Here is a 24,637-nt window from a genome sequence, read left to right on the forward strand (position 1 = left end):
GATGCTTATTTTAAATAATGCCTACACTTAAGAAATGCTAAGTTTTGACAAATACTAAGGAGGTCCATTAAATTCTTAACTGGTAGTTTACTTCCACTTCTAGCTTGAGCAACCAGAGGTAAAGAAATGACGAGTGTGGGTGTGGAGAAGAGAGATATATCCTGATATCTGCCTGGAACAATCTCTGCCCCTCTTGGAGTTCCTTTGTTTTGGCTTGTTTTGTTTAGAGCTGCAAGAACTCTGCAAATGGGTGTTCCCAGCTTCTGGCAGCCATATGTGCTGCCTGCCATCTGTTTTCATTCCACCGCACTATGGAGACAAACACACTTTATTTTTAGTGCTCTACATTTCCTGATGTTGCACATAATAAGGATTATATCTTAAATCCAACCCACTATATGTGAAGAATCTTCCCATGTTAACAAATGAGTTAAGGAGACAGATTTTCCTACAAGATCAGATAAGATAATTTTCACTACTTACTTTCATTGTAAGTCATATAATTTACACTGAAGTTTGATTCCTGCATAGCTGTGCTTTGTACCTCTTCTTTCTTTCTACACTGCCTAGAAGGGGCTTCCTTCATATATTTTAAGGATACATCTTCCCAGCAACTTCCTGGGGTGTAGGAAATTACTAAGCATTAAGTCTCAAAACAGGATATGAAGAAATCAACAGCTGGACAATCAACACTAGACAGACAACAGTACAACAAATATGTGTTTGAAAGGAGGAATTCTCTGCACAGGCTCCCACATAGTTCTGTTGGAAACCATGCATCCCAGAATTAGTTTGCAAGCATTAATTGGGTAGTATAGTATTTATGTAAACTTTTCATGGAAAATATTTCACTGTTAGACCTCAGTGCAACCTTGGAAGGCACCCATGGATGGCACAGTGGACAGCCAGTTGTTCTTTAAAATGCACCTGACTAAGCTGGATTCTAGAAAACATTGATGATTTTACCTGTATTAAGCCATATATTTCTAGGCAACAGTATTTTTAATTTCCCCATTTAATCTCCACCTCCTCAAACTTCTAAAAAGTTGAGTAAGCACTGACTTCTATCTACATGTCCCCTGATTACCATCTACCACTCACCCAGTATTGCACCATTGCCAGCATAACTTAATAATCATACTTTTAGAGGAGAATTAGAGCAGCACAGATCTTCCCACCATGTAATACTGCAAATTCAGGATACTGTAAGTTAACATTAAACAACTGTGGATGACAAATTACCTGTGGTTTAAAAAAAAATAATTTTAAATGTATTAAAAGCTGGGCTGAAGTGGAGATCAACAGAGGAAATCAGTGCCTTTAAAACAGCTTATGTGTGAAGAGATTCAAAGTGTTCATTGTTTATAGGGTACTCCAAAAGACAACTGAAGGAGTTCCATTTTTCATATTAGCTCTATTCAGTGTGAGGGTTTTACTTATTAATTCTTTCCTAAAATAATCACTTCTGTTCATTGCATGTGATCTTATAAATACAGAAGTACTTCTTGATTAATTAGACTGGCAAGGCATTTTTCCATCTTTTTAATTCATTCAAACTATTTAAAAATGGACTTCAATTACTTTACTGTTTTAAATTATCTACAGCTATTACTCTTCCCCCAGAGATTCTTACCAAAATTATGAGAAAATTACTTTAACTTAATATTTTTAAATATATTTTGCCTTCTTGTTTCACATTACCAGATGCCATTAAGGAATTCTGCAATTCCTCAAGATCCTCTAAGTACTACACTGCAAAAACAATTTCTGCTTTAAAGCAGTAACTTTTTCAGCTATCAAAATATTAAGTGGAAACACTTTTGTTGATTGGTGGCACCTGAGTTGTCTTCCTTTTTTCTTACAAGGTAGTACTCATATTCACTTAAAATACTCTTCTGTTGGGTTCCCACTCAAAATTTCAGAAAAAGCATTTAACTGAAACCAAATACAGAATTTTTAAATGGAGACTGACAAGTTCATTTTGCATTAGTCAAGAACTGATAAACACCCTTCCAGTGTATACAATACAATAAATACCCTGTCACTCTGTTTACATGTATTATGGGGGAGACTCCTCTAATTCCCCTCATAAACTGTCCATTTACATTCTGAAGCAAAGTATATAATCCATCACACATTGTTCTGTCACTTCTGAGCTGCCATAATCTACTATTTTTTAAGATTCCTTCGTTCACTGTGCATATGCAGTTTTCTAATAAAATCTGAATAGTTTTATATTTGCTTAGATTTGTTGAAAGGTCAGCAAACATTTATTTCAACACAAATTATTCTTGACAAACACTTCAAATCAATATAGAGATTGGAAAGATCAGAAAAAGGAAGAAAAACTTTAAAAACACTGATCTTGAGAGCATCATCCTTAATTCTCACTTATTTAAAAATAAGACCATAGTTTGAACTTTGCATTTTAGTTCTATATTAGAATATCTCCTGTATAATCCAGGCAAGGCCTTCCTCACATTCTGACAAAGACTATCTAATCTGAACATTCACTCCATGTTTTATTCATAGCACTGCAACATCTGATGTCTCCTGGATAGAATTTTTTATTATATTGACTGAAAATAAATTTAAACACTGAATTAATTGAACAGAAAAAAATTTATATACTTTAACATCAAATTTGGGAAGAGTATTTAAAGCAAGTCAAGACAACAGCTTAAAAGGATTTCAACCTATATGCCTAACTTTTAAAAGATTTATTAAGCAAATCTGAATTAATATCATTAAAATATTTATAATGGATAACCTATTTTTTTCATAGAAAAAGATATGATGTTCTTACTCAGTTTCCAGCCTCAATTTCATACCACAGGCTATGACAATTTTAGGGACATAATGAACACTTCTTTCAAAATGAGGTTATTTTCCCAGCAACCACCAAATAGTTCTAGGTATTAAACACAGGTTTAATACTTAGACATCTAACAAGGAAATTTTGAAGCAATAATGAAATTAACTTATTCTGGATACTACACAAAATCAAATTTTTAAAGAAATGTCTAAATCCTCTAACATCATTTAAAGTATTTTAAAATCATCAGAAGCATCTGTTATAATTGGAAAACACAATTCAATCTGTTTTTCCAAGTAGATTATAAAAAACAAAAAAGACAACAAGCCAATCCCAAAACTCCAAATTAAAATCAATTACAATTGCTTTGTGCTTCTATGACCATGTTTTGCTTCTTAAAAATTGTTTCCTTTTCATTGTAAAGTTTAAGAAAAGGGTATTTTATGGTTTAATCCCTTAATTTTGTGTTTGTTTTTATAGCAAAGACATTTTCATTGTAATGTTTACCTATTCAATACACGTGCAGTTTCAAGTTGGTTTAATGGAAGCAGTGAAACAGGAAATAATCTGCCAGCAGGATGAAGAGGAATTGCCAACCAAATCTTCATGTTGTATCCATGGTATAATGTCTTCAAGGACTCCAAAGTACATTTCTGCAGTTCAGATTCTCAGAGGTCACTGAGTTTTATCATTATCTCCAAGCAATTTTCCCCACATCCTGTTAAGCTCTCTCTAAACAGCTGTGTGTGTTGCCACGCAGCTTCACCATCCCCTCCATTTAGAACTGCTTCCAACATAACTTCCGTTGCTCCAGAAAAATCTGAATAGGAGCAAAGATTTTTATCTGTTGGAGGAAAAGATAGAAAATTCAGTAAGCCACAGCTCCAGAGAGTATATAATAATAGAGTGCACGCTAAAAATGCTAGGCTGTAATGGATGTTTAATGATCTCAGTTGCAACTACTCAGATTCTTTTGCCACCAGACATAGAAGCAACTATCCTTCCTAGTAAAGCAAAAGTATCTTGTATTCACTCTGTGTTCTTGCTTGCCCTGCTCTGTTGCAGGTAGGGCTGTGTATATTAATAAAACTGAGTTTCATATCAGCTTTAATTAAATGCGCAGTATTTTCTCGACCTTGCTAAGAAACACTGTTGGAAAAGTAAAGAATATTCATATTTTGTTTTTAGTGTTTGCATAGTACTCTCTCCATATAAACTATTTATTTCTAGTAACACCTCTGCTACATGATATAATTCATTATTTAAATTCCACACATACCTCCTATCAGGGCGATTTCTGCTGTAGGAGAGTGAAGTCTCCACTGTATTCTTCCACTCTGAAATGTTTGACTGCTTGTCCTAACTGAAATGTTATCTATTTTTAGACCGACCGACTTGCACTCAAACTTCCAGCTGATGGAAGCAGAGGATGACCCTTCTTTTCGGGCTAAATAAACCTACATGGAAAGGAGACAAAACCAGCATGTCAAAAACTGAGACAGCCAACACACATCAAATTAATCCTCATAACAAGGATATAAAAATCTTAGGACAACACATTTTCATTATTTGTTAAGCCCCTGAACCTTTAAAACTGTACAAAGTACAATTTTATGTAAGAAACCTCTTTCTTCATCCCCAAGTATATTCCACAGTTAGGTAATTGTACATGTTCACAGCCCCTCGCTAGGGAACACTAAACTATTTCAACATCCATAGTAGAGTTCAAGCCACAAAAACACCTAAAGCATTTTTTAAAGAAGGAGAATTCAGGGTTTTTTTTTTAATGCACATATCACTTCAGTTGTTCAGTACTGTTGATGAAAAGAACAGTGCAATCAGTAGCTTCTTCAGCTGTGGCTGCACACTGCTTCTCCTAGGACCTGATGTGCCTCAGTTAAAGCAAATCATACATGCCAGCCATTTATAAATCCCATATTAGCATTAGTGACCTGTTACAACTTTTAATTTAATTTAGTCCCAATGCTGTCCTGAACTTCACCTGGCTGAACAGCCACACTCACATATTAACATTCATTAAAATTACTATGAACCCTCTCAAGAATTTGGGCACAAGTGCCTGACAGTTCTTTCAAGTCCAACATCTATCATCAGCAAACCTAAATAACAGACACTACAGATTAAAGAGTCCAAATGACCATGATCCTTTTGGAATCCTAAATTAATAAAAATTCTGTCACTTCCAAGCTTCTGATTAATATCATACTGAGTGGACTTAGTCAGCTCTTTATTTTTTAATCTTGAGAGAACAAACCAGAATAAAATGATAATACAACACAGTAGTTTGTTTTACTAAACATCCCACCCTAATACAGAAATGTAATTGACACACTGTTAAACAGAATTTTAGTGTTACTATTTTCACACTGAAGAAAGCTCAAAACCCCTAAAGTTGGGAGGTCTTACACTGAAGATCACCTATGAAAATGTAATGATTTAATCTGTTTTCATCTGAATGTAATCCTAATGTTCATTAAGGTGCTGACCTCCACACATTTTTTTCAGTATCTCAGCTGGTTCTAGCAAGAGCTTTCCCTTGATCAGATCCTACTGAACTGCTGTATTTGAGTAAGGAAGCCAAAATACCCCATTAAATACTACTTGGTTGAAATGCACGAAACATAGTTTTGAAAAAGCCTCAAACATTAGTCTGTTTCATCTTTCATGATAATATCCAAACACTTAATCAGAAAAAATAATTTAAAATTTTATTTTGTGTGTTTTTGACTTTCTTCTAACTTTCAAACTAGGTTGCTTTGTTTCTACTATTTGAAAAAATGTCTGAATTGAGAGGAAAAAACCTAACCAACCAACTCATTCAAATTCTCTTCCACTGCAGCAATTCTTCTGGAAAACAAGCCTTTCACAAGTCCACGGATTTCAGATCTATAGTTTCTTACACTATTACTATCACCTACTGTGGTCTGCCAGTTTGAGCCCTGGATACCAGGTTATCTCTGGGTAATCTGACACAATCTGTAGTTTGTACCTGTTTGCATTGTGTACCATAAAACCAAGTGCTTATTTTCTGTTACTCTTCATCTAATACTTACAGATACATTTTCTGTGGCTTTTAGATTTAAATGCCTTTCCATCCATCACATGATAAATGTTAACCAAGTATTATTGTAAAGGTTCCTTTGGCTTTTAAGTTCTTGGACAGCTGCTGAATCAAACTCCGAAGCAGCATCTTGTACGAAAAGAAAAGGCAAACCGCAAACAACCTTTCCCTCTGCTGTTATCTCCCATTATACAAACAACACCCAATGGAAAGTAATTTTAAATTCTAAGATTCTTACACACTTTCTGAACTATGCAAATCTGCAGAACTAACATGCCTTATCCACAAGTCTGAGAGAGACCTGGAGTCGCAGCTCCTAATTTCTAAATGCCATCATCTCATCCTTTTGAGGTGGTACTGAATACAAGGGTAAATAAAGTATTTTTGCCTGGTTTTATTGATCAGTCCCACCCTGTCTTATCTGATAAGTAGAGCTGAGAAAAACTGTAGTTTAGTTTCAGCACAGGGACAGCATGTTTCTTGCAAACGTGAGGCAGAATTGCAAACATACTGTAGTATCAGATTTTTAGCAGATCCTGGGGAAGCAGAGAACATCTGTTCCTTACTCTGAGTTTTTGTTATTTCTCTTTTACTATTAAGTCTACCCTGCTGTGACATCTTTCATACTATTCTCCCATTTCTTTCCTTACTCTTTCTCTTTAGGGCAGCATAGCCTATTCAAATAATTCCCCCACTGCATTTTGCAAGTCAATTATGTACAGACCCAGGAGAGAAAATCTCAAGAGGCAGATACATACTTAGCTCCATTTTTATCAATGAGAAGCTAGAAGAATATTTGGTAAGACACCCTACAGACTAGCAAAATGACAGAGGAAAAAAGCAGTAACATGCTCTATTCCCTGACAAGAATCAGTTCCACAGTTGGTTGCTGCGGTGGGAAAAAGCTGTTTGCTAGTACATGACCCCTTCCCACTCCACAGGTAGCAATTCTCTTCTTAGATTTAGAGCCTGTGACTCTTGTGCTCCTCAGTCCTGACACTAGGGAAGGGTTCTGGGCATTGTATCCAATATTCTGGATAACTGACAGGTTTTTGTCTTCTTATAGATAGAATTGTATTATTTAGGATGACAATTTCTTCCTCTGGCTGTACATAAAAGAGATCTAAAACTATAAAACTATTCTTAAAAAAACAAATACCTTTTTTTATTTTGAGAGAAGTACTGCTTTTCAATAAAACAGCATTTTCCCACAAGCCTAAGAAGGAAGCCATTTTATAAATTTGGCGTTCTGGCAAGGATTTTACCTACCTGCAGAGAATTCAAACATCCTTTCTGAAAGACAAGTTAAATTTATTTCTAATTTCTTGTACCATCTGGCAATCTTACTGAATCTTAACAACAGCATTTACTAACATCAGCTAAATTCTATGGGCACCAAGAGAGGTTTTGAATCCAAACACTGGCAAGGGTTTTCTGTTTTACTGGAGTTATCATCATTTTACTGTACATTATAGGCTTTTAATAATTGCTATTCTTACCATTTTCCAATCTGTTTCAACCTTTCTCCAAATAGATTCTGCCTTCCAAACACCTGCTTCCCAGCCACTTATTTTTTCATTGTTATTGGAAATTCGTGTATAACTGTCATCTATTACATTGTAGACGAGATGGAACAGTTTAGATGTCTTCTCCTTTTCAGAGGGAATAAAAACTACTTCTTTTCTTTTCTGAAAAAAAGCCAAAACATACAAGCACCTTCATTCCCCAATGCCTAAACTCCCTCAAGACTATATTACTTCTAAACAGTATGTCACAGTTTTGCAATTCAGTTTTGCTGCCAAGTGAAAAAAACCCAAGTTTTTTTAAAAAAGATGTCATGTACAAAACTATTTCTTTTAAAGCAGTTCCTACAGCACAGCTGCAACTTTTCCAGGAGGGAGGAGTAATTTTATTTTTACAATTTTCATATAATTACTTTGAGAAGTAATTTTTTAACAAACAAACTAACATGAAAGAGTATCCTTTAAGTAAGAAATTAGTAAGTAAGAAAATTTATATGTTGAGTACACTGCTTGTACAGTGAATAAGTAAATGGTTATTTTGAATAGCAAACCTAGGACACCCATAAAAAGGTGTGTTTGTGTATGCCAGTTTACAAATCAACTTCAAAAAACTTAAAGATACAAATTTTGTAACTTCACAGTATTACTTTTTTTTAAAAAAAAAAGTCATTCTTCTTATGAGTTTAAGAAATTAAGTCTTCCAAACAACAGAGAACGGCAAAAAACTATTAATTTTTCAAACTAAGACAATCACTTAAGAAGCTCATTACTTTCACTTAACTGTTTCTGTTCAGGACAGTTAAACATTCCACATGATGGGATTGCTACAAAACTGAGGTCACATCTTTGCATCCTGACTCAAGCTAAATATTATTATGGTTCTGGGAAACTATATCTTAGCCTAAAAGTCAAGCCTTACCTTTGGAAACAGTAAAAAAATACTGATGTGAAAATCAATAAAGCTTATTATTTAAGAGATTGCTTAATTTACACAATTCTAATTGCTCCTACATTTTATTAACAAAAATAGTTGGCCAAAACCTACTATTGGTTAAAATCTGGAAGTAACTAATAATACAAATACAAAAATTTTTTACAGTTTTCCCTATTTTTTTCAACTAACTTAAACTTTCTAGTTCTGTCAAACTAACTTAAATGAAAAAAGTATTTTAACTTTTAAAAACAAAACACACTTTATATCAAGGAGTCCCAAACATTATTAGAATCAACAGACCACCATCAATTCTCAAAAATGACTTGTGGACCTCTACTGAATTCACATCAAACTTTTTTCACCTAATGTTTTCACAAGATTCACTTGTTTGAGCTGAATCTGGCTATCTACCATGAAGTGTCTTTTTTTTGTTTGTTTTTACAGACCATGAACACAAAGCCTCAGTTAGCTCACTCTAAGATGGTAATCAGTGTAAAAGTTAAATACCTCTGGACCAATTTCACCTCTGGCTACTCGCCAAGCCATTGAGCCTGATGTCCTTCCACCATATTCTCCAGGTTTAGGTGTTTTAGGAGAAATGAACTCAACAAGCTCCACAATAGTCCTTTCCAGGAGCTCTTTTTTTCTATTTTCTGACAAAGACTTTTGTCTCTGAAAAAAGACATTTAGAAAAAAACAAAACATTCAGAAAAAATGGTATTTGTAATTCTGCTCTAGAGTGACACCAACAGGGAAAAATAGAATTGAAAAATGGATTAACATTTAAAGTCTAGACTGATTGTTAGAAACATTAATCTTATACCACAGACATAAATACAAACAAGTCGTAAGCATACAGTTATGTGACAGCAGTGCTTTCTCTAGGAACTTGCGGGCACTATGTGGAATTCTTTTAAAATAACGCTTGTGCTTTGTTTTTCATACATTTATTTGGACAATAAAACACTTCCATAACAGTTTTTATAGCTACTCATATGTATGCTGTACCATAGCCATTCTCAATATTATTTGGAGGAAAGAGAACACAAGAATCATTTGTGCTCAAATTTTTCTTCTCTAAGGTGGAACGACTTGGTTGGCAACAGTTTTGGTTTTGTGATTAAGCCCAAACAAAAATCTTTGAAAGCATTATTTCACTGATTTAGTCATAAACAAACCATGACATCTGTTTTTCAGATGTCAGAAAATTAAGAAAAACTTAGTTCCAGAAAAATTAGTGAAAAGTAAAAAAATTATGTATCTTTGCCTACAAGACTAGAACTATGAGCAATTTTTGGTAAACAACTTCTAAAAATTTTATTAAGATGTTAGTATTTTGTCTACATGATCTTCATGTCAAATATACAAATCTGGAATGTGAAGCCTTCTGTTTCTTTAAATGTGGATAAACCCACATGGGGCTGAAAAAAGTTCAACATTGAGTATGTAAATTATTACACACATCTTTTTTTCCGGTTTGGTGATCACCCAAGGCATGCACACTCAGCCCACTGGGACCTAAAACTTGAGGCTGATAAGCATTTCAATTATCTCAAATGCAGTTCTGACCCCAGCAAGTTTTGCTAATAACAAAAGAAACATTTGAAGACTTTTTTGTTCCAGACAACAATGTGGCACTGTATAAAGGAAAGCAGATACAGAGAAATTATGAGAAACAGCTCCAGCTGAATAAATTCCAGATGCCAAATACCAGTTCTGACACAGAAAGGGAGGGGAAACACACCTCTGCTTGTGCTGATGGTTGACAACCAGTGGTTGCAGCAGTTTTCCATGAAACATCAGGCCTTCCTGAGTCTAACAGCTGCCCTGACATTTAGGATACTCCTATGCAGCACTGCTGAACTTGCCCCAGCTCAGAGGAAGCTTGATATGGTTTATCCTATATTAACAAAACCAATCCACAATTTCCTTTAAACACTTTGATGCTCTGGTTACTTTTCTCCATGCTCTGCTCCGTGACTCTAATTTTTCATTACTGTTAACATTATTTCAAGCCCTGGTCTCAAAATATTAGTCCAGCTCAGTTATTCACAGTCTTAATGTATGGCTATAACTCTGAAGCCAGCAGGCCTTAAAAAAGGCATAATCTGTTTTTAAGTCATCAGCTGTATACTACCATTGGAAGTAATGTTTCCATGCATAGGAATTGGCCCTATAAGGAAGGGAGCACAAAATGGAAACTGCAAGGTGGTTAAAAGTTTTTATGGTATTCTAGTATATTGAATCAAGTTCATGGTGTCCCAGGTAGGGAGTGGAAAAAGCTTAGCAGAGAAGTTCTGCAATCATGACATGCAGGTGCAAATGGCTCCATGTATTTTGGGGATGTTAAGCATGAACAGTGTAAATACATATGGTTCTGAGTCAAAGCTCTGCTGATGGTATCAACACCTTTTGGAAGTCTTGGAAACAGCCCAGGAATCATCGCTCTCACTTCCTAGAGCTTGTAAAAAGCCATTGAAAGAAAATTAAAGCTGCATTTCTTACAACTGTAAATGCTACTGTTTTCAAGTTATAGCAGCCCTGATGTGGAAAACATTCAGTCACCCTGAAGGAGTCCACATAGTTACTAAGGAGTTGCAGTTTACTCCCAGCAAGTATAAGTCTGCTCCAAAGTCTCTAAGAAAAACAACAGATACACACACATCTGTGTATGAAGAGATAATATGATAATACTCTCACATACCTTTATTTATCTTATTTCCCGTAAGTTCAGCACTGTATCTGATTTGTATGTATTCAGGGTATTCAGGGTAAAATGGGTAATTAACAGCATTTTTTATTATCCATGGTGAATGGATATTCCTGTAAGGTTACCAAATACATTCCTTTGCTTGAGGACTTCACATTCTGCAGATACTTGTGTTTCAGTGTCAGAAACCCACTGAAGAAAAGTGACATACCGTTCTATTTAGTGCATTAATTGTCTCTCGCAGCGTAGCTTCACTGAGTGCTGTCCTTCTAGAGAGTACCTCTTCATGTTTACAGCTGTATCTCCAGGTGACATCTACCACCTCAAGCACAAGTGGAAGAAAATAAAGCAACCAAAAATTTCCACATATCTTGCTTCATTTAAAGACGCTAGTTAATAAAAATATGCTTTTCTACAATAATTCTGAAAATCACACCAAGGTGGAATACATTGCATGCTTGCTTCAGGGCAAGTTTGTTTATTATTAGCATCATTACTCCTACCTCATCTTTGGAGAATGCAATTATGTAGGAGAGCTTCTTTCCCCAGCCAGTTTCATAGAGAAGAGGCTTATCACAGACATTTTCACAAGGATCACAGTGAAGCCATCTTTTCTGAGATGAAGAATATACTTCAGTCCACACATGATCTATGTAACAAAGGCCAAGAATAAACAATGACTTATAAAGACAGAGCCTCTATTCTAATCTTGCAGAATATTGTAACTTTTTCCAATTTATTAAATGAACAGGTGAAAGAACATGTTTTCTGTTCATCTACCTATAGAAACATTACCAAATCTACCTCTTTCTTAGGATCACAGTCCCTTACATTCAGCTAAAGATTGTATCATTCCGAAGTCAGTCATCTAATCTTACTTGCAGAGCTGTATTTCATCTTATCAGGCAAAACAGGAAATTGAATGTATATTGTCTTTGTTAGCTGACTGCGTAACTGCACACACTGCCTAATGGCTAATATGATCTGAGAGACATAAAATGCCTAACCTCCTTTTGCACAGGTTTGTATTAACGTTACAATACTCCAGAATACTGATACCTGTATGGTCCCAGACATATCTTGCTTCAAACCCTACAGCTCTGCAGCACAGTGTAAAACAGTTGGCCCACTCGCCACAGCGTCCACGTCTGGTTTCCAGAAGTTTTTCAGGGTTGTTATACCTACAGGAGAAAAACAACACAAAACAAGAACAACTGAAAATAAATTTCCCTTTTCAGAAATCTTTACATCGTGTTCTGATGATCTGAACAGACTTCAGTATCAATCAGTCCACAGAAGATAATGGAAATAATTGCTGTACTGCACAAAGTACATCTGAGCAGAACGATACCTCAACTCACATGACTCCATCATATATTTACAGCAGCACTGAAATGAATCTGGTTAAGTTTTCAAAATTGATTTAGACATCTCAAAATATGACTTTTATGCTGGTCCTTTAAACAGTTAGCAAAATGTCTAAATGTCACAAAAGTATAAATAAGTTGTATATTTGCTCTTCTGCTATAGACTCAGCAAAAGATGTATATTACACTGTGGTTTCCTCCAGAAGGGAAGTTTTCCCTGCAACAACAAAACACTACCTACATATAGTTCCAATATTAACATATTTTATTTAGAAGCTGTAGTTCATCAAATTAACATTAAATAACCCCAAACAAGCCAGACAAGTATTCAGAACAAGTCCACATAAGAGAAAGCACATATTGTTTTTAAAAATCTCAGATCCTGCAGAGAAATTGCTGGTTCATCAAACATTCTATCATGTTAATTAAAAAGAGCTTCTCTACTCTCTGAACTAACAACTTCTCACCTGTTCACAAAATGCACAAATACAAAGCTGTTTCTTGAAAGAAAAAAGAGAGCAAGTTTCTGTATGCTCACCTTGGGAATCTATTACAGAGCTGACACTGGTTGCAGTAATGGTTTTCCACTCGACTGGCATCCCACCTTAGGTCATCATCAGTAGGCAACAGGTAGTCACTTTTAGGCTCTGTCTGCCCACCACACCTGCTGCAAGGAAGACTATTCACCCAATGAAAAAAGGAAGTCTTAAACCAGTCCAAAAGCTCCAACAGTAAGAAGTCCTCTTCATTCACATGTGCACCTGTAAAATTTATATAACACCCAGTTAGTTCAAATGGAAAAGTAATTTAGTTGAACTTGACAACGCCTATGCAAATTAGCATCTCTGGCCCTTTACATATTTTTATGTACTTTTAAATATAAAAACCATATTAAAAAGCTTCATGTATTACTTAAGCACACACAAAAAAGAAAATCTAAATTGCCAAGACTGAGTAAGTTCAAATTTAGGAACAAAAAACTGCAGTCCTAAATAATACAACTAGAATGAGAATAAGAAATTGCTCAGAAAAACAAGCCAGATCTACATTTCAGCCTGGTGAAGTTCCTGATGCCCTTCATACTCTTCCAGGACTTTGGAACAGAAAGTTAATTATTTTTCTGCTCCAAAATATTTTCCTATTCTTACCTATTAAACTAGGAATAACAGTTGCTTTGATTTCAAAATACCGAAGAACCAGACACTGGCAGCAATCTGAACAACCACGTGTACAGGCCTTCTATAAACAGACCTACAAACACAGCTTAATTATTGCAGAAAATATGTATATATCATGCAAACACGTTGAGTTTGTTGTAATTTCAGCAAATAAACATCTTTCTCAGCTTACCCAAGGCAGACACAGGATGTGTTGTTTTCTACTCTAACTGATTTCACGACACCAGATTCTTCTGGCCCATTTTCCTGCTTACAACAGGAGTTAGAATCTACTTACATATTCTCACTGTTCTGACACCTGGAAATAGCCCCATTTTACCTAAAAAGCAAATCTAAAAATCCAGCTTTTCAAGAAAGATCAATTTGTGTTTAAACAAAAGAATCTTTAAATGCACATCCTGTTACAATGTGCAGAGTATCGGATACTCTTCCTTCTCAGAATCATGAATATTCAAATAATTCTTCATAACAACTTTATCACCTAGGCCACATTGCAATCATAGGTATTACTGCCTGATTATTTTTATGCACTACAGCTTTATTCTAGTCACAGTGCAGACAGCTTTGACTAATGAATATTAACATATAAAATAAATTCATAAAAACGCTGCTAAAAGGAAATTGAATGCAGTTGCACTAAAAGTTTATGCACTAGCTCCTTTTTCAGGATGGTGAAAAAAGACCCCCTAAGATGAGTGTTTAAGCTCATTTCACATCTTGCTCTGATGCTGCAGTCATCCTTGGTACAAAAGACTCTGTAGGAGCACTAATGCCATTAAACACACATTGCCAAGACCATGACGTGCATGGGAAGAGATCATCTGTTAAAGAAAGCAAGAATACCTGACTTCTAATGATAGTAAAATTTCCATTTTTACTCATGTATGTGGAAAACCTTTGTGCTGGAACACTCAGGGAAAGTCTTACTGCTTACAAAATGGATATGCTTGTATATTCAAACTTTTTGCTAAAAGCTGAATGAGAAGATTTCAAGCACAGGCCATACTCTCTTTTCCTGGATAACAACATTCAAACTAGAACTCATCTCTAAAAATATGATTGCTACACTACAAACATTCTTCTCTTGATTTGCAAAATAAATCTTTCATTAAAACATCACATGGAAAATGTGTTTTATTTGAACAGAAAACAGCTGGCTGTGATACAGAGTTATTTTTGACTGTTTAGTCTATCTTTCTAATGAAATGTGGCAAAGGGAAATAATAAAATCAAAGCCACAATTCTCATCAAATTACTGTTATCTTCCTAGTATAGTCTTTATGAGCCAAAAATGCTTATTATGTGTTGCAAGGCCTATCCTAAAAACAAGTGTCCCCTAGCACAAAGTATTTATTCCCAAAGGTGGCAGTCTTAATGCAGCAGGACAGAAACCAAAGAAGCTGAAAGCCCATTACCCAAACATCTAATATACAGTCCATTCCAAGACAAATGTTTCTATAAAGCTCTTGAAAAACGCTTTCAAGCTGTCACAATCCGAAACAGTGGAGATCCATCCCTTCCCCTTTATTTGTATCTAAATTAAGGGCTGGAAGCTATTTTGACTAAATCAGCCTGATGGTTTGGGAAGAAGCACCCAGGACGCTATCCTCCGTCTTCCTTCCCCTTTTTAAACAATGTGCACAGTAGTATTAGAACAGATTCTAAGAGGCAGGCTTGTTCTTTATTTTTTTCTTTATAAAGAAATTTTATAGTTGTAATTTATTACTGTTAAGTCTCTTTTCCCCACTGTATTGTTCCACGCTGCTGAATTAGAATGCTTTGTACTTGTTCATGTGGTTTCTTACTTCCCAATACAGTTTTATAAAAGAAGAAAAATTACTGAGAAAATCCACTGTAAAAAATTTCCTTAATGCCAAAGGCACAATTATGTATTACTGTGTGGCTGTATGAGACAGCACAAAGTAATTTATAAAAAAACCATGTGAAGAGATTATTTTTGATTTGCAAACCAACAGCATTCCTATAAAGTTAGCAGAATTGCTTGAGACTGTCTTCTATCAAACATTCACGGTGAAAAAGTTTTTTTGTTTAAATATGGTCTTGGAATTGTATTTTTTTAAATATTTGTCTTATAGAAGCAACATTTCACTATACCACTGAAACAAATCTAAAACCATCACCTGAAAATAGAAATACGTCATTTTAACTGACAAAAACTTCATACATTCAAAGCAAATCCACATTTATGAAGAAAATATAAATTTTAAATACTGATGCCACAAGTAATTATGCCTACATTTCATATCTAGCTCCATGAGGAATAGAGAATAACCCTATTCATTTCAGCATTAGGAAGGAAAGTGATAATTTATTTCTATCAGGCTGCATCTTGGAAAGATCTCATACAAAATCTCACCAATATCACTTTAAAAAAGATAAGTGGTATTTAAAAATTTTATTCGGAATTTAGAACTGTAGTACATACAGGAAAACTGCACTCTGAGAATTTCATAACAATGACTACTTGAAGAAGAAGCTCCCCTCTTCATCTTGTAGCTATTTCACTTGAGATTCAAGGAATGCAACATTTGTCTCCCCAGTGTTTTTTTCTACCAATTCAGAAATTAAGAGTCCAAAATTTCTATATCAAAGTTGTAAAAGATGGATGACAATAGTGAAATAAAAATAAGTGAGTAGTAAATTAGGAAGAAGGCAATTCCAGTTTAGAAACAGCATTTGGAACCTGCAGATATATGACCAAACACACACCAACAATGTATGGTACATTTGAAAGAGCATTTCTACTTTCATACACACTTCAACTTGGCAGCCTTACCTTTGTCCAGTTTTGTAGCTTGTGCTAGCTTTTTCTGAGCCTTGCTTTTCAGTTCCTGGAGGGGAATTGCAGCCAGTGCTTTCTGCTGAATAGAAGGATTCTCATACATCAATACAAGCCCCTCAAATTTTGTTTGAAGTGTTTTCAAGATATTTGCAGCCTGCAAAAGGATTTTCAATCACAAGATGATTTATGAACTTTCACCTTCAGGCAGAATAACCAAGCTCTCCTGTTTTAGTTTAAGTCAGCCATAATTCTCTGTTGATACTGACATTATATATTTATTTGCAGGTGAAATGTTTATTTGCAAAGCTATCAACAAGAACTGAAGGCACCACCACCCAAACTGTAAAGCCAGTCTTGTCATCTCTGAGCATTCTGAATGGTGTCTTGAGTGAAAAGTCAACTAACTTAGGGAGAAAACTGTTTTAAAGACACCTCTAATGGGAAAGTCTTTGACTTCTCTTCCCCATCTAATCCCCCTGAACTTTCTTTTCTACACCTTTTACCCAAAATCCACACAAATACATGTAATCACTTTCATTTTCTGGACACTGCTACACTGGTTTGTAGAACTAAATTATTGATGAATTCTGCTTACTATTTCTTATTCACGAATGCTGCCTGTCTGTTTCTACTTCCTTCTTTTACAGATACTCTGATAGAGGTTTATATAGACAGCCCAGTAACCACCCACTGAACCACCCAGTCTGTTTCAGTAGCAACTGGATATAACAACTAGGTTTCTTTAGTCAGTTATCCTATGTGTCACCTAGAGGCACGCTGCACCCAAGAAGATACACACATAGATAATAAAACTAACAACTGAAGTTAATAATAAAGTTGGTAGCTGAGCAAAGTATTTGTTCCTATTTAAAAGGGAACAATATAGAAAGTGAAATGAGATTTTGAAAGTAAGAGTCTGGCATATTTTTGGGGGAAGCCTGTGCACCTTTTCTCTATCGCTACACCATGTTTCAGCCTTTAGCCTTGTTAACTACCATTTTAATGTAATCAAAAATGCAATGCTTTCCTGAGAGGCTTGCAGCAAATGCATTAACATACACTCAGGTGTGAGAACTCTTCAGAAGAAAACTTCTTTTAAAGGAGCACTCAAATTACAAGTGATTGTTTTGATGCTGTTACAGTACTTCAGGATCAGTCCTTAATTTTCATAACTGCTAATACAGAACACAGCTTGTTTTGCTTTTCCTGGAGCTCATCAGCTGTAGGTAACTGGTTTAACATCATAAACTCCATTGTGTCCAGATTCACTTTAATGCAAGTTGAAAGGAAGAAATAAGGGGCATTAGAGACTGCCAAAGGCATTAAGACCTTCATGGTCCATCAGCTTCCTAAAAGGGTATGCAGGGATATTGCTCAGCACAACAGGAAGTGTCCCAGACTCTTTGACTACATAGGTTTCTGATGCAAAACCATCAATGCTACAGTAGTGTTTAATCTGCTTTATAAAAGCCACTGTATGAAGTGTTATGCAAACATTTAATCGTAGAAGCCAGGTGAACCTCGCTGCAGTTCTAAGTTTGGATACATCTGTCCTCCTGTAATCACTATGCCATTCAGGAAGGGATCAGAATCCATCCACCAGAATTAACAACTAGCCATAGCTCTCCTTTTCCTAAGTCTCAAGGATATTTTATGACAAGAAAAGCAGAAGAAAACAATGAGGCAAATTAATGGTGGGCTAGGTTCCTAGAACTGTGTATTTATGAATATTCCTCTGTTCTTTCAAGTAAGCTGCTTTTCTCTGCATTTACTAGGCCTCCCATGAATGACAGGTGAAACACATAGGCAAGAAAAAAATGCTTGCACAACAGAAACAACTCTAAATCTCTCTGACATCTGTCAGCAGTGCATACAATGATAATACAAATAAAACTCTGCAGCGTACTCACTGGAAAACAAACCCCCCACTGCTGTGCAAGCAAAATGGCCAAGTCACTGCCAGACTTCCTTCCAATCAACTCAGACTATAAAGACCAAATTCAATGGCTCAGAGACCTATCAGTATAGTTTCCTGTAGAGATCAGGTACATACAGCATTCTAAGAGAGGGCAAACACTGCATTAGAAATGCCTCTAAACAGCAGTAAGTTTGGTCCCACCACCCAGGCATGGAAAATTAAGTTTCAGAGAAATGGATCCACAACTCTGATGGCTAGTGTATGTTGGGGCAGAATAACTAGAAATTGGAAGGATTAACCTCAGAATATATTGTGTTGACATTGTGCAACATCATTGTCACTGCAGGTTCAACTTTCAAAGCTTCCCTTACTAAGCAGTACAGCAGCAGCAAATCACTCTACAGGTTTCATAATCACTTCCAACCACCATTGCAGAAGTGGCTGAAACAGTAAAAATCTAGAAGCAGGCCAAAAAAGCCAACCCAGAAACCTCCAACAAAGTAAAACAAATCCAGTCAGCATATTTTAGAGGCAACTACTGTCATGCTAACATAAGTAGATTAAATGTCTCAATACAACATGCCTACAACAGTGGCTTTCCCAAAAGACCTTTTGTGTGAGGATGGGTCATTCAGTGCTCTCTACTGAATTCTCATTCACTGACTTGGGTAGGCATTGGGAAGAAGCAGTAGGTCATAGTTCATATCCAACAATATACTGATAGTATAATATAAAACATGGAAATTGTGTTTAAGGATGCATGGGAAGTGAGCTTTTGGCAGGATACAACTTACACCAGCTTTGAGATTAAAGTGACACTGGTTCTAGGAGGAAAAACTCTTCAGAAAGTTAAACCAAAGCATCCTTAAAAGCTTCTACTAAGAGGCATAACTTAATTTTTCAAAATTGTACGAGGTGCTGAGTCTGCTCCCATCGGGCCAGTTAACATCAGATGAAAGGACTCTGCTCTATATTGATCAGGAACTTCATCTCAACTTCTTGGACAAGGGAAACTTAGCCTAGATAACTATAAATTTGTCCTTGTCTGGCTAAATTTCTGTTTTTAATGACAGGCATATGTGAAAAAAGAAAGCCCTCCTCACAGGCTATACACAGAGATCATAATGCATGAACCAAGACACCAACAATTATAAGCAAGTTATGCTCCTTTCTTCTGCTGTCTCTCAAACACAAAAATTCCCACTTTCCCCCTTGTTCCCCATCTTGCTGTTCCTTTTCAATACCTATCAGCTTTTTTCCTTGACACCCTGATCAACAGAATATTCACAGACATCTTCAACAAAATCTCTTGCTAATATTTTGTTTATAGCACATTTCATCCTAAAGTAGTATGTAAACTGAAGAAAACACTCAGAAACCTTCAGAAACCAATGGGGGAAAAAATGTCTAGTCTAACCTTCTAAAAGCAAGATTAGCTATGTGGTCAGACCTATTTTCTCTGAGCATTTAACTATCCTAACAGTTAACTCTTCTTCAATCTTTATATGCAAGACTAATGAGCCTATGAAGTTTGCAGATTATAATTACCATTTCAAGAGATTGCACAAGTGATGCTTCTGGTTGCTGACGGGCAAGAGCAAAGCCAGAGTCAACAGGTCTTGAAGGCCGTTGTGCAGCTGTCTGAGTGCTGCTGACAGTTTCAGAGGATCCTGGTCTGTGGATTTGGTTTGACTCATTCAGTCTGCTACTCCTCTCTCCAGCAATCAAGTCTCTGATTTTACGTAGCTGCTCAATTGAAGCTTCCTTAGGGAAAACCAGGTGAGTTTCTCCCTGAAATTTAGACAAGTGAATTCAGCAGTTAATGCAGGTCTAAGCTGGTCAATGATCTGTAGCTATAGCTGAAGAGTTTACTGGAAGTTAGCATCCTAAGGCTTGGCAGGATTCAGCTTTTTAGATTAGGTCCCTTACAGCAGAAGCTTGAAGCCTCTCACAGTTTCAGAAGCCTACCAGATAAAGAACCTAGAGTCAATCTAGAGAAAGAGGGCTCATAACAATATGCTTTAGTTAGTAACTTATTTTGTGGAGCCATTCATGGGCTATGTAGTTATGGCTTGGCACAGAAAGCAGCAACAACAGAAATAAATGATTAATGCTCAGCTCAGCACTGACAGTACAGCAATGAAATCCTAGGCAACACAGGAAGACATCCAATGTTGAGGGAAGAAGCCCCTAGAACAGCGTCTGCTGGAAATTCTCATACATACTGGTATCTTTTATGTTGAAGTTTTAAGTTTTCAGATAGGCAATAATACTTTTATTACAACTGGCACCTGGGTTGATTTCTGGGGTTTACTTTTGGCTGCAACATGATTACTAGTAGCATAACAAGAGATCAGTAATTATGACAAAATCAAGTATATGTGTACTAAACATAAAGGAACAGGTTACTAAAAACATGGATATCCTGAAGCATTCATCCTTTAACATTTTCAGTTTCTACCACTGCAGCACTTCTACTTATGAAGGTAATTTGTTTACCTACAGTTACTTGAGGTCACACATCACTGCAGATGGAGACTTCGTGTTAACACTTAAAATCACCACAAAACTAAATGGAATCAATCCACTATCATTCAGAAACAAAAGAGGGAACAATATTAGCCATGCAGCTGAAGAGAAGTTTGTGAGCTCCAGCTCTGACTGACACAGAACTCTAACACTGAGGCAACACACTGTCAGAGACCTGCCCTTAGCTACACCACCCACCTCCCTAAAATACACCATTAAAAGTCTCCTGAGCACCAGCATGAGAACAAACCCACAAACCATTTCTATCTCTGCACTTACCACTTCTTTCAGTACACTTTTTCTTTTAATTACAAAACTACAGTAATTAACTTTATCCAAAGAGAAGGCAGAGGTCTCATGATAGCTGGACCTAAGTAACATAATGTACACATCCATACAGTTTGTGGCATCAAACAGACAAATTAAAGCAAAGCAAGAGCTTTGCACCGTTAAACAAGAGCTGGGTTTTTATACCAGCTTTCCAGTAATTATAAAAATTGCTTCTAGTTTAACAAGCTTTTCAGTTAAAGTTCCACCAACACAGGGACCACCTCAGAACACAAAGCAATCTTTTAAATGCATCCTTCTGACTGCAACAGAATCAAGATTCACTCAACACTATTTTAGGATAACATTTCATAACTTTTAAAAATGGGTTTTGAAGGACTCACCCTCCTACTACTACTTGAACAGTCAGTCTATTGCCCTCCACTGCTGTCATGACAACACCAGTACTTGTGCAGCTGCACTGTGAATTGGCTGAAAAACATTTCTGGTTCTGTTTTGGAAGATTAAGTTTTCATCAGATCAGCTTCCCTTATCTAAATCATTACAGGACCCTACTAATGGTAGGAAGATGAAGAGGAGCAGGGCTTTTTAAACATTTTTTTCTCTCTTTAAAATACCAGTTTCAACACTCATTTGTAATGCCTGATGTTCACCAAGGAGCAGATTACTACAAAGAGAAGGGGGTTCCACCCTGCTTCCCACCACTTCCTCTGTGCCAGCATGGACATGTATCCTGCCATTCAGTAAACCAGCAGTGCCTGAGCAGCAAAAAAAAAATCTTGTTATACATTAGATTAGCTCACCATTTTTCTGAAGCAGCCACATCTAAATTCTGTGCTGGCTAGCTACAGATATTTGCAGACAAGGACTGAAAGAAAATACCAACTGCCCTGAAATCTACTGCCTTGCAACTAGAGAAGCAGAAAAAAAAATTCGAATTTTAAATTTTACCATGTAAACAGATGAAGATACCTGAAGTTACTACATTATACTTACCTCTTGAAACCCCATCTCAAATAAACACTCAACAGCTCCTCTGACTGGCAACAGCCTTGTGGAGAATGCTGGATTCCCAATCCGAATTAATCTGTATTTTTCCTCATAGGGATTCCTGAACAAATTGAAAGTTACAATTATATCTGCAAATGAAGTAGACACTTAAAAGCTGGGTAACTGCACTATAAAAAATATTTTTTTTGATATTTAGTTTCATTTACATCACTTAGTCAAAACCTACATAAAACTTTGACTTTATAAATGCTTTTTTGTACTTAGTTCTGAGTTACCAACTGGTGCTAAAGTCTAGCTTGCAATTTATGTTCATGAATTCATGTTTTGTACTCCTACCTAGCAGGGCTAAGTCTGTAGTGACATTTAGAGACAACTTCACATCCCCTTATACCGGGTGCATTCTAATTGAACCCGTCAGATCAACGCTGGATGGCTTGGGTCCCACCACGGAAAGCTGTGCTAAGCTGCCTAGTACTTCAGTGGAACGACTATGGTCTCTGTACTACCTCTCAGTTCCCCTTTCCTCTTTCAACTCCTTTAAAAACCTTTTTCTTTAAAAGAAGCCATTCTCTGTCCACATAAGCTTTAACAAGTGGCTGAGGAGCCAGGCACAGACAGGGAGGGGCACCCATGCACCTCGAGCTGCCAGCAGACACCAAGGTCAAGCACACATACTGGCGAGTATGTGCACCCTGCACAGCCACCTCGCAGAAATTCAGCTATAATTAACTTTTGGTACCAACCTTGCGAAGTCAGAAGCATAGGACAAGCAAAAAAATAAAATAAAAAAACTGAAATTAAGTCAAAATGAAGGAAAAATTAAGTTTAAATCAAGTTAAATCACTTGCTGTGCAGCCACTTGTTTTTAGGTAGTTCAATACCCACCTAAGGTGGAAAATCAGGAAAAAGGCATCATTTTGTGGTTAATACACAAACTCCTAAACTTTCAAAACAAACCAAGCAGCAATAAAGAAACAGAAACCCAGAACACTCCACCTCTGTCAATGTAAGCAACATTAATTTAAAAACAACGACAAAACCACTCGAGACGCTTCTGAGCCCCGGTATTACACAACAGAACCGAAGGCGCCGCGCGGAGCCGGGGAGCGGCCGGCGGGACCCCGCGGCACCGCCCGCGGACCGAGGGCGGCGACCCCGCTCACCGGAGGATGTTGTCAGCGTAAGTGAGGAGCAGCCGCGAGGCCTCCAGGAAGATCTCCCGCCTGTTCTGGCACAGCTCGCTCACGGCGGGGGAACCCGGTGAGGACGAGAGCCCCAGGGCGGCCGCCATCGCTGCCTGCCTGCCTGCCTGCCTGCCCACCCTCCGCTCCGCGCCGCGCCACCCGCCCCCGGCCCTGCGCCAAGCGCATGCGCCGTGCCAGCACCGAGGTCACCGCCCTCAGCCGGGCAGCACCGCCCGCCGCCGGGCGCATGCGCAAGAGGAGCGGTGGAGGCACCGCCCACGGCCCCCGCTCCCACAGCCGGCGCGTTTGGGGGGATCCTTAAAGGGCTCCCTTAAAGGGTTAATCCTGACCCCGCACCCCCGGGCAGCGGGACCTCCCGGCCACACCGGGCTCTGTGTCCCAAAGCAGCTTCTTTCACCTGGTGTGCAAGGCGCCAATCCACACTCAAGGTCGAGGTATTTGATTTATTTATAGATCGGCGCAGTAAGGGGTGCACAAGGCCAGCACGATGACTACCAAAGTTTATCACTATTTATACATTCTAGCAAACAAAGGCGTTCATGTTCATTGGATACAAGTTACACAGTTCTCTTATTAATACACATGCTATCTTCTGTTGATTAAATGATTCCCTTACTTCTTATGCTGATTAGGCCACATGCCCGCTTTTTCTCTCTAGTCGATGGTTGCAAACTCACCCTGCCAGAATTGCCTTTTATCCAGTCAGAGCTGATCCCAGCACTGCTGCTGAGTTGGCTTTGCTAGTTTCTTCCTTATCTTGGGAGTTCTGCTAAATGGCCTTGTGTCCAATAAATTCCTCATTCTTTGTGCCCACTGACAGTGGTACATCCTTCTTCCCAAGCTTTGTAAACTTCCACCTCTTTGAGGTGTGATTTCACGGAAACATGTGGAACCCTAAAAAAGCAATTCTGCCAACAAGCAATCTCTTTTTCTAACACCTGGACATAACTTAGAGCTTGATTACATCTCCTTTCTGGTTGATTACACTTAAAAGTATACAAAGATCAAAGAACATAATTTCTTAAGAAAATGTTTACCTATTCCATATTTTTGGAAGATGGGAAGCCCCTTGGCAGGTAGTAACATCACTGAGATATAAATCTCCTTTTGTACTGCCCTGGTTTGACAGTACTGAGGGTGCCACACCTCCAGGCTCACCAGGGCTGCCCGAGCAGAAATGTCACTGCAGCAACTTGCACCCACCGCGACATCTGCCCTGCACTACCCACAGTCCGTCCCAGAGAAGCAAAAAAAAGAAACAAACAAAAAAAAAA

At 37.3% G+C, this 24,637-nt stretch overlaps 1 protein-coding gene across 2 annotated transcripts; it reads right to left on the minus strand.

Moving 5' to 3' along the window:
- Window positions 1-2,254: 2,254 nt before the first annotated feature.
- NGLY1 (N-glycanase 1) lies at window positions 2,255-23,518 on the minus strand. Of its 2 annotated transcripts, XM_041411507.1 has the most exons (12): window positions 23,322-23,518; window positions 22,144-22,258; window positions 19,879-20,121; window positions 16,407-16,566; window positions 12,970-13,192; window positions 12,124-12,245; window positions 11,568-11,713; window positions 11,276-11,386; window positions 8,862-9,026; window positions 7,397-7,585; window positions 4,095-4,272; window positions 2,255-3,659 (listed from the first exon to the last, which is right to left on the minus strand). In XM_041411507.1, the coding sequence occupies exons 1-12, from the start codon at window positions 23,447-23,449 to the stop codon at window positions 3,484-3,486; spliced, it is 1,956 nt and encodes a 651-aa protein (XP_041267441.1). In that variant the 5' UTR covers window positions 23,450-23,518; the 3' UTR covers window positions 2,255-3,483. The 2 variants fall into 2 exon arrangements, with proteins under 2 accessions (XP_041267441.1, XP_041267442.1); XM_041411508.1 differs by lacking the exon at window positions 7,397-7,585.
- Window positions 23,519-24,637: the final 1,119 nt, after the last annotated feature.

The sequence above is a fragment of the Onychostruthus taczanowskii genome, unplaced genomic scaffold (genome assembly GCF_017590055.1).
Source record: "Onychostruthus taczanowskii isolate IOZ18803 unplaced genomic scaffold, ASM1759005v1 scaffold36, whole genome shotgun sequence".
Classification (NCBI taxonomy): domain Eukaryota; kingdom Metazoa; phylum Chordata; class Aves; order Passeriformes; family Passeridae; genus Onychostruthus; species Onychostruthus taczanowskii.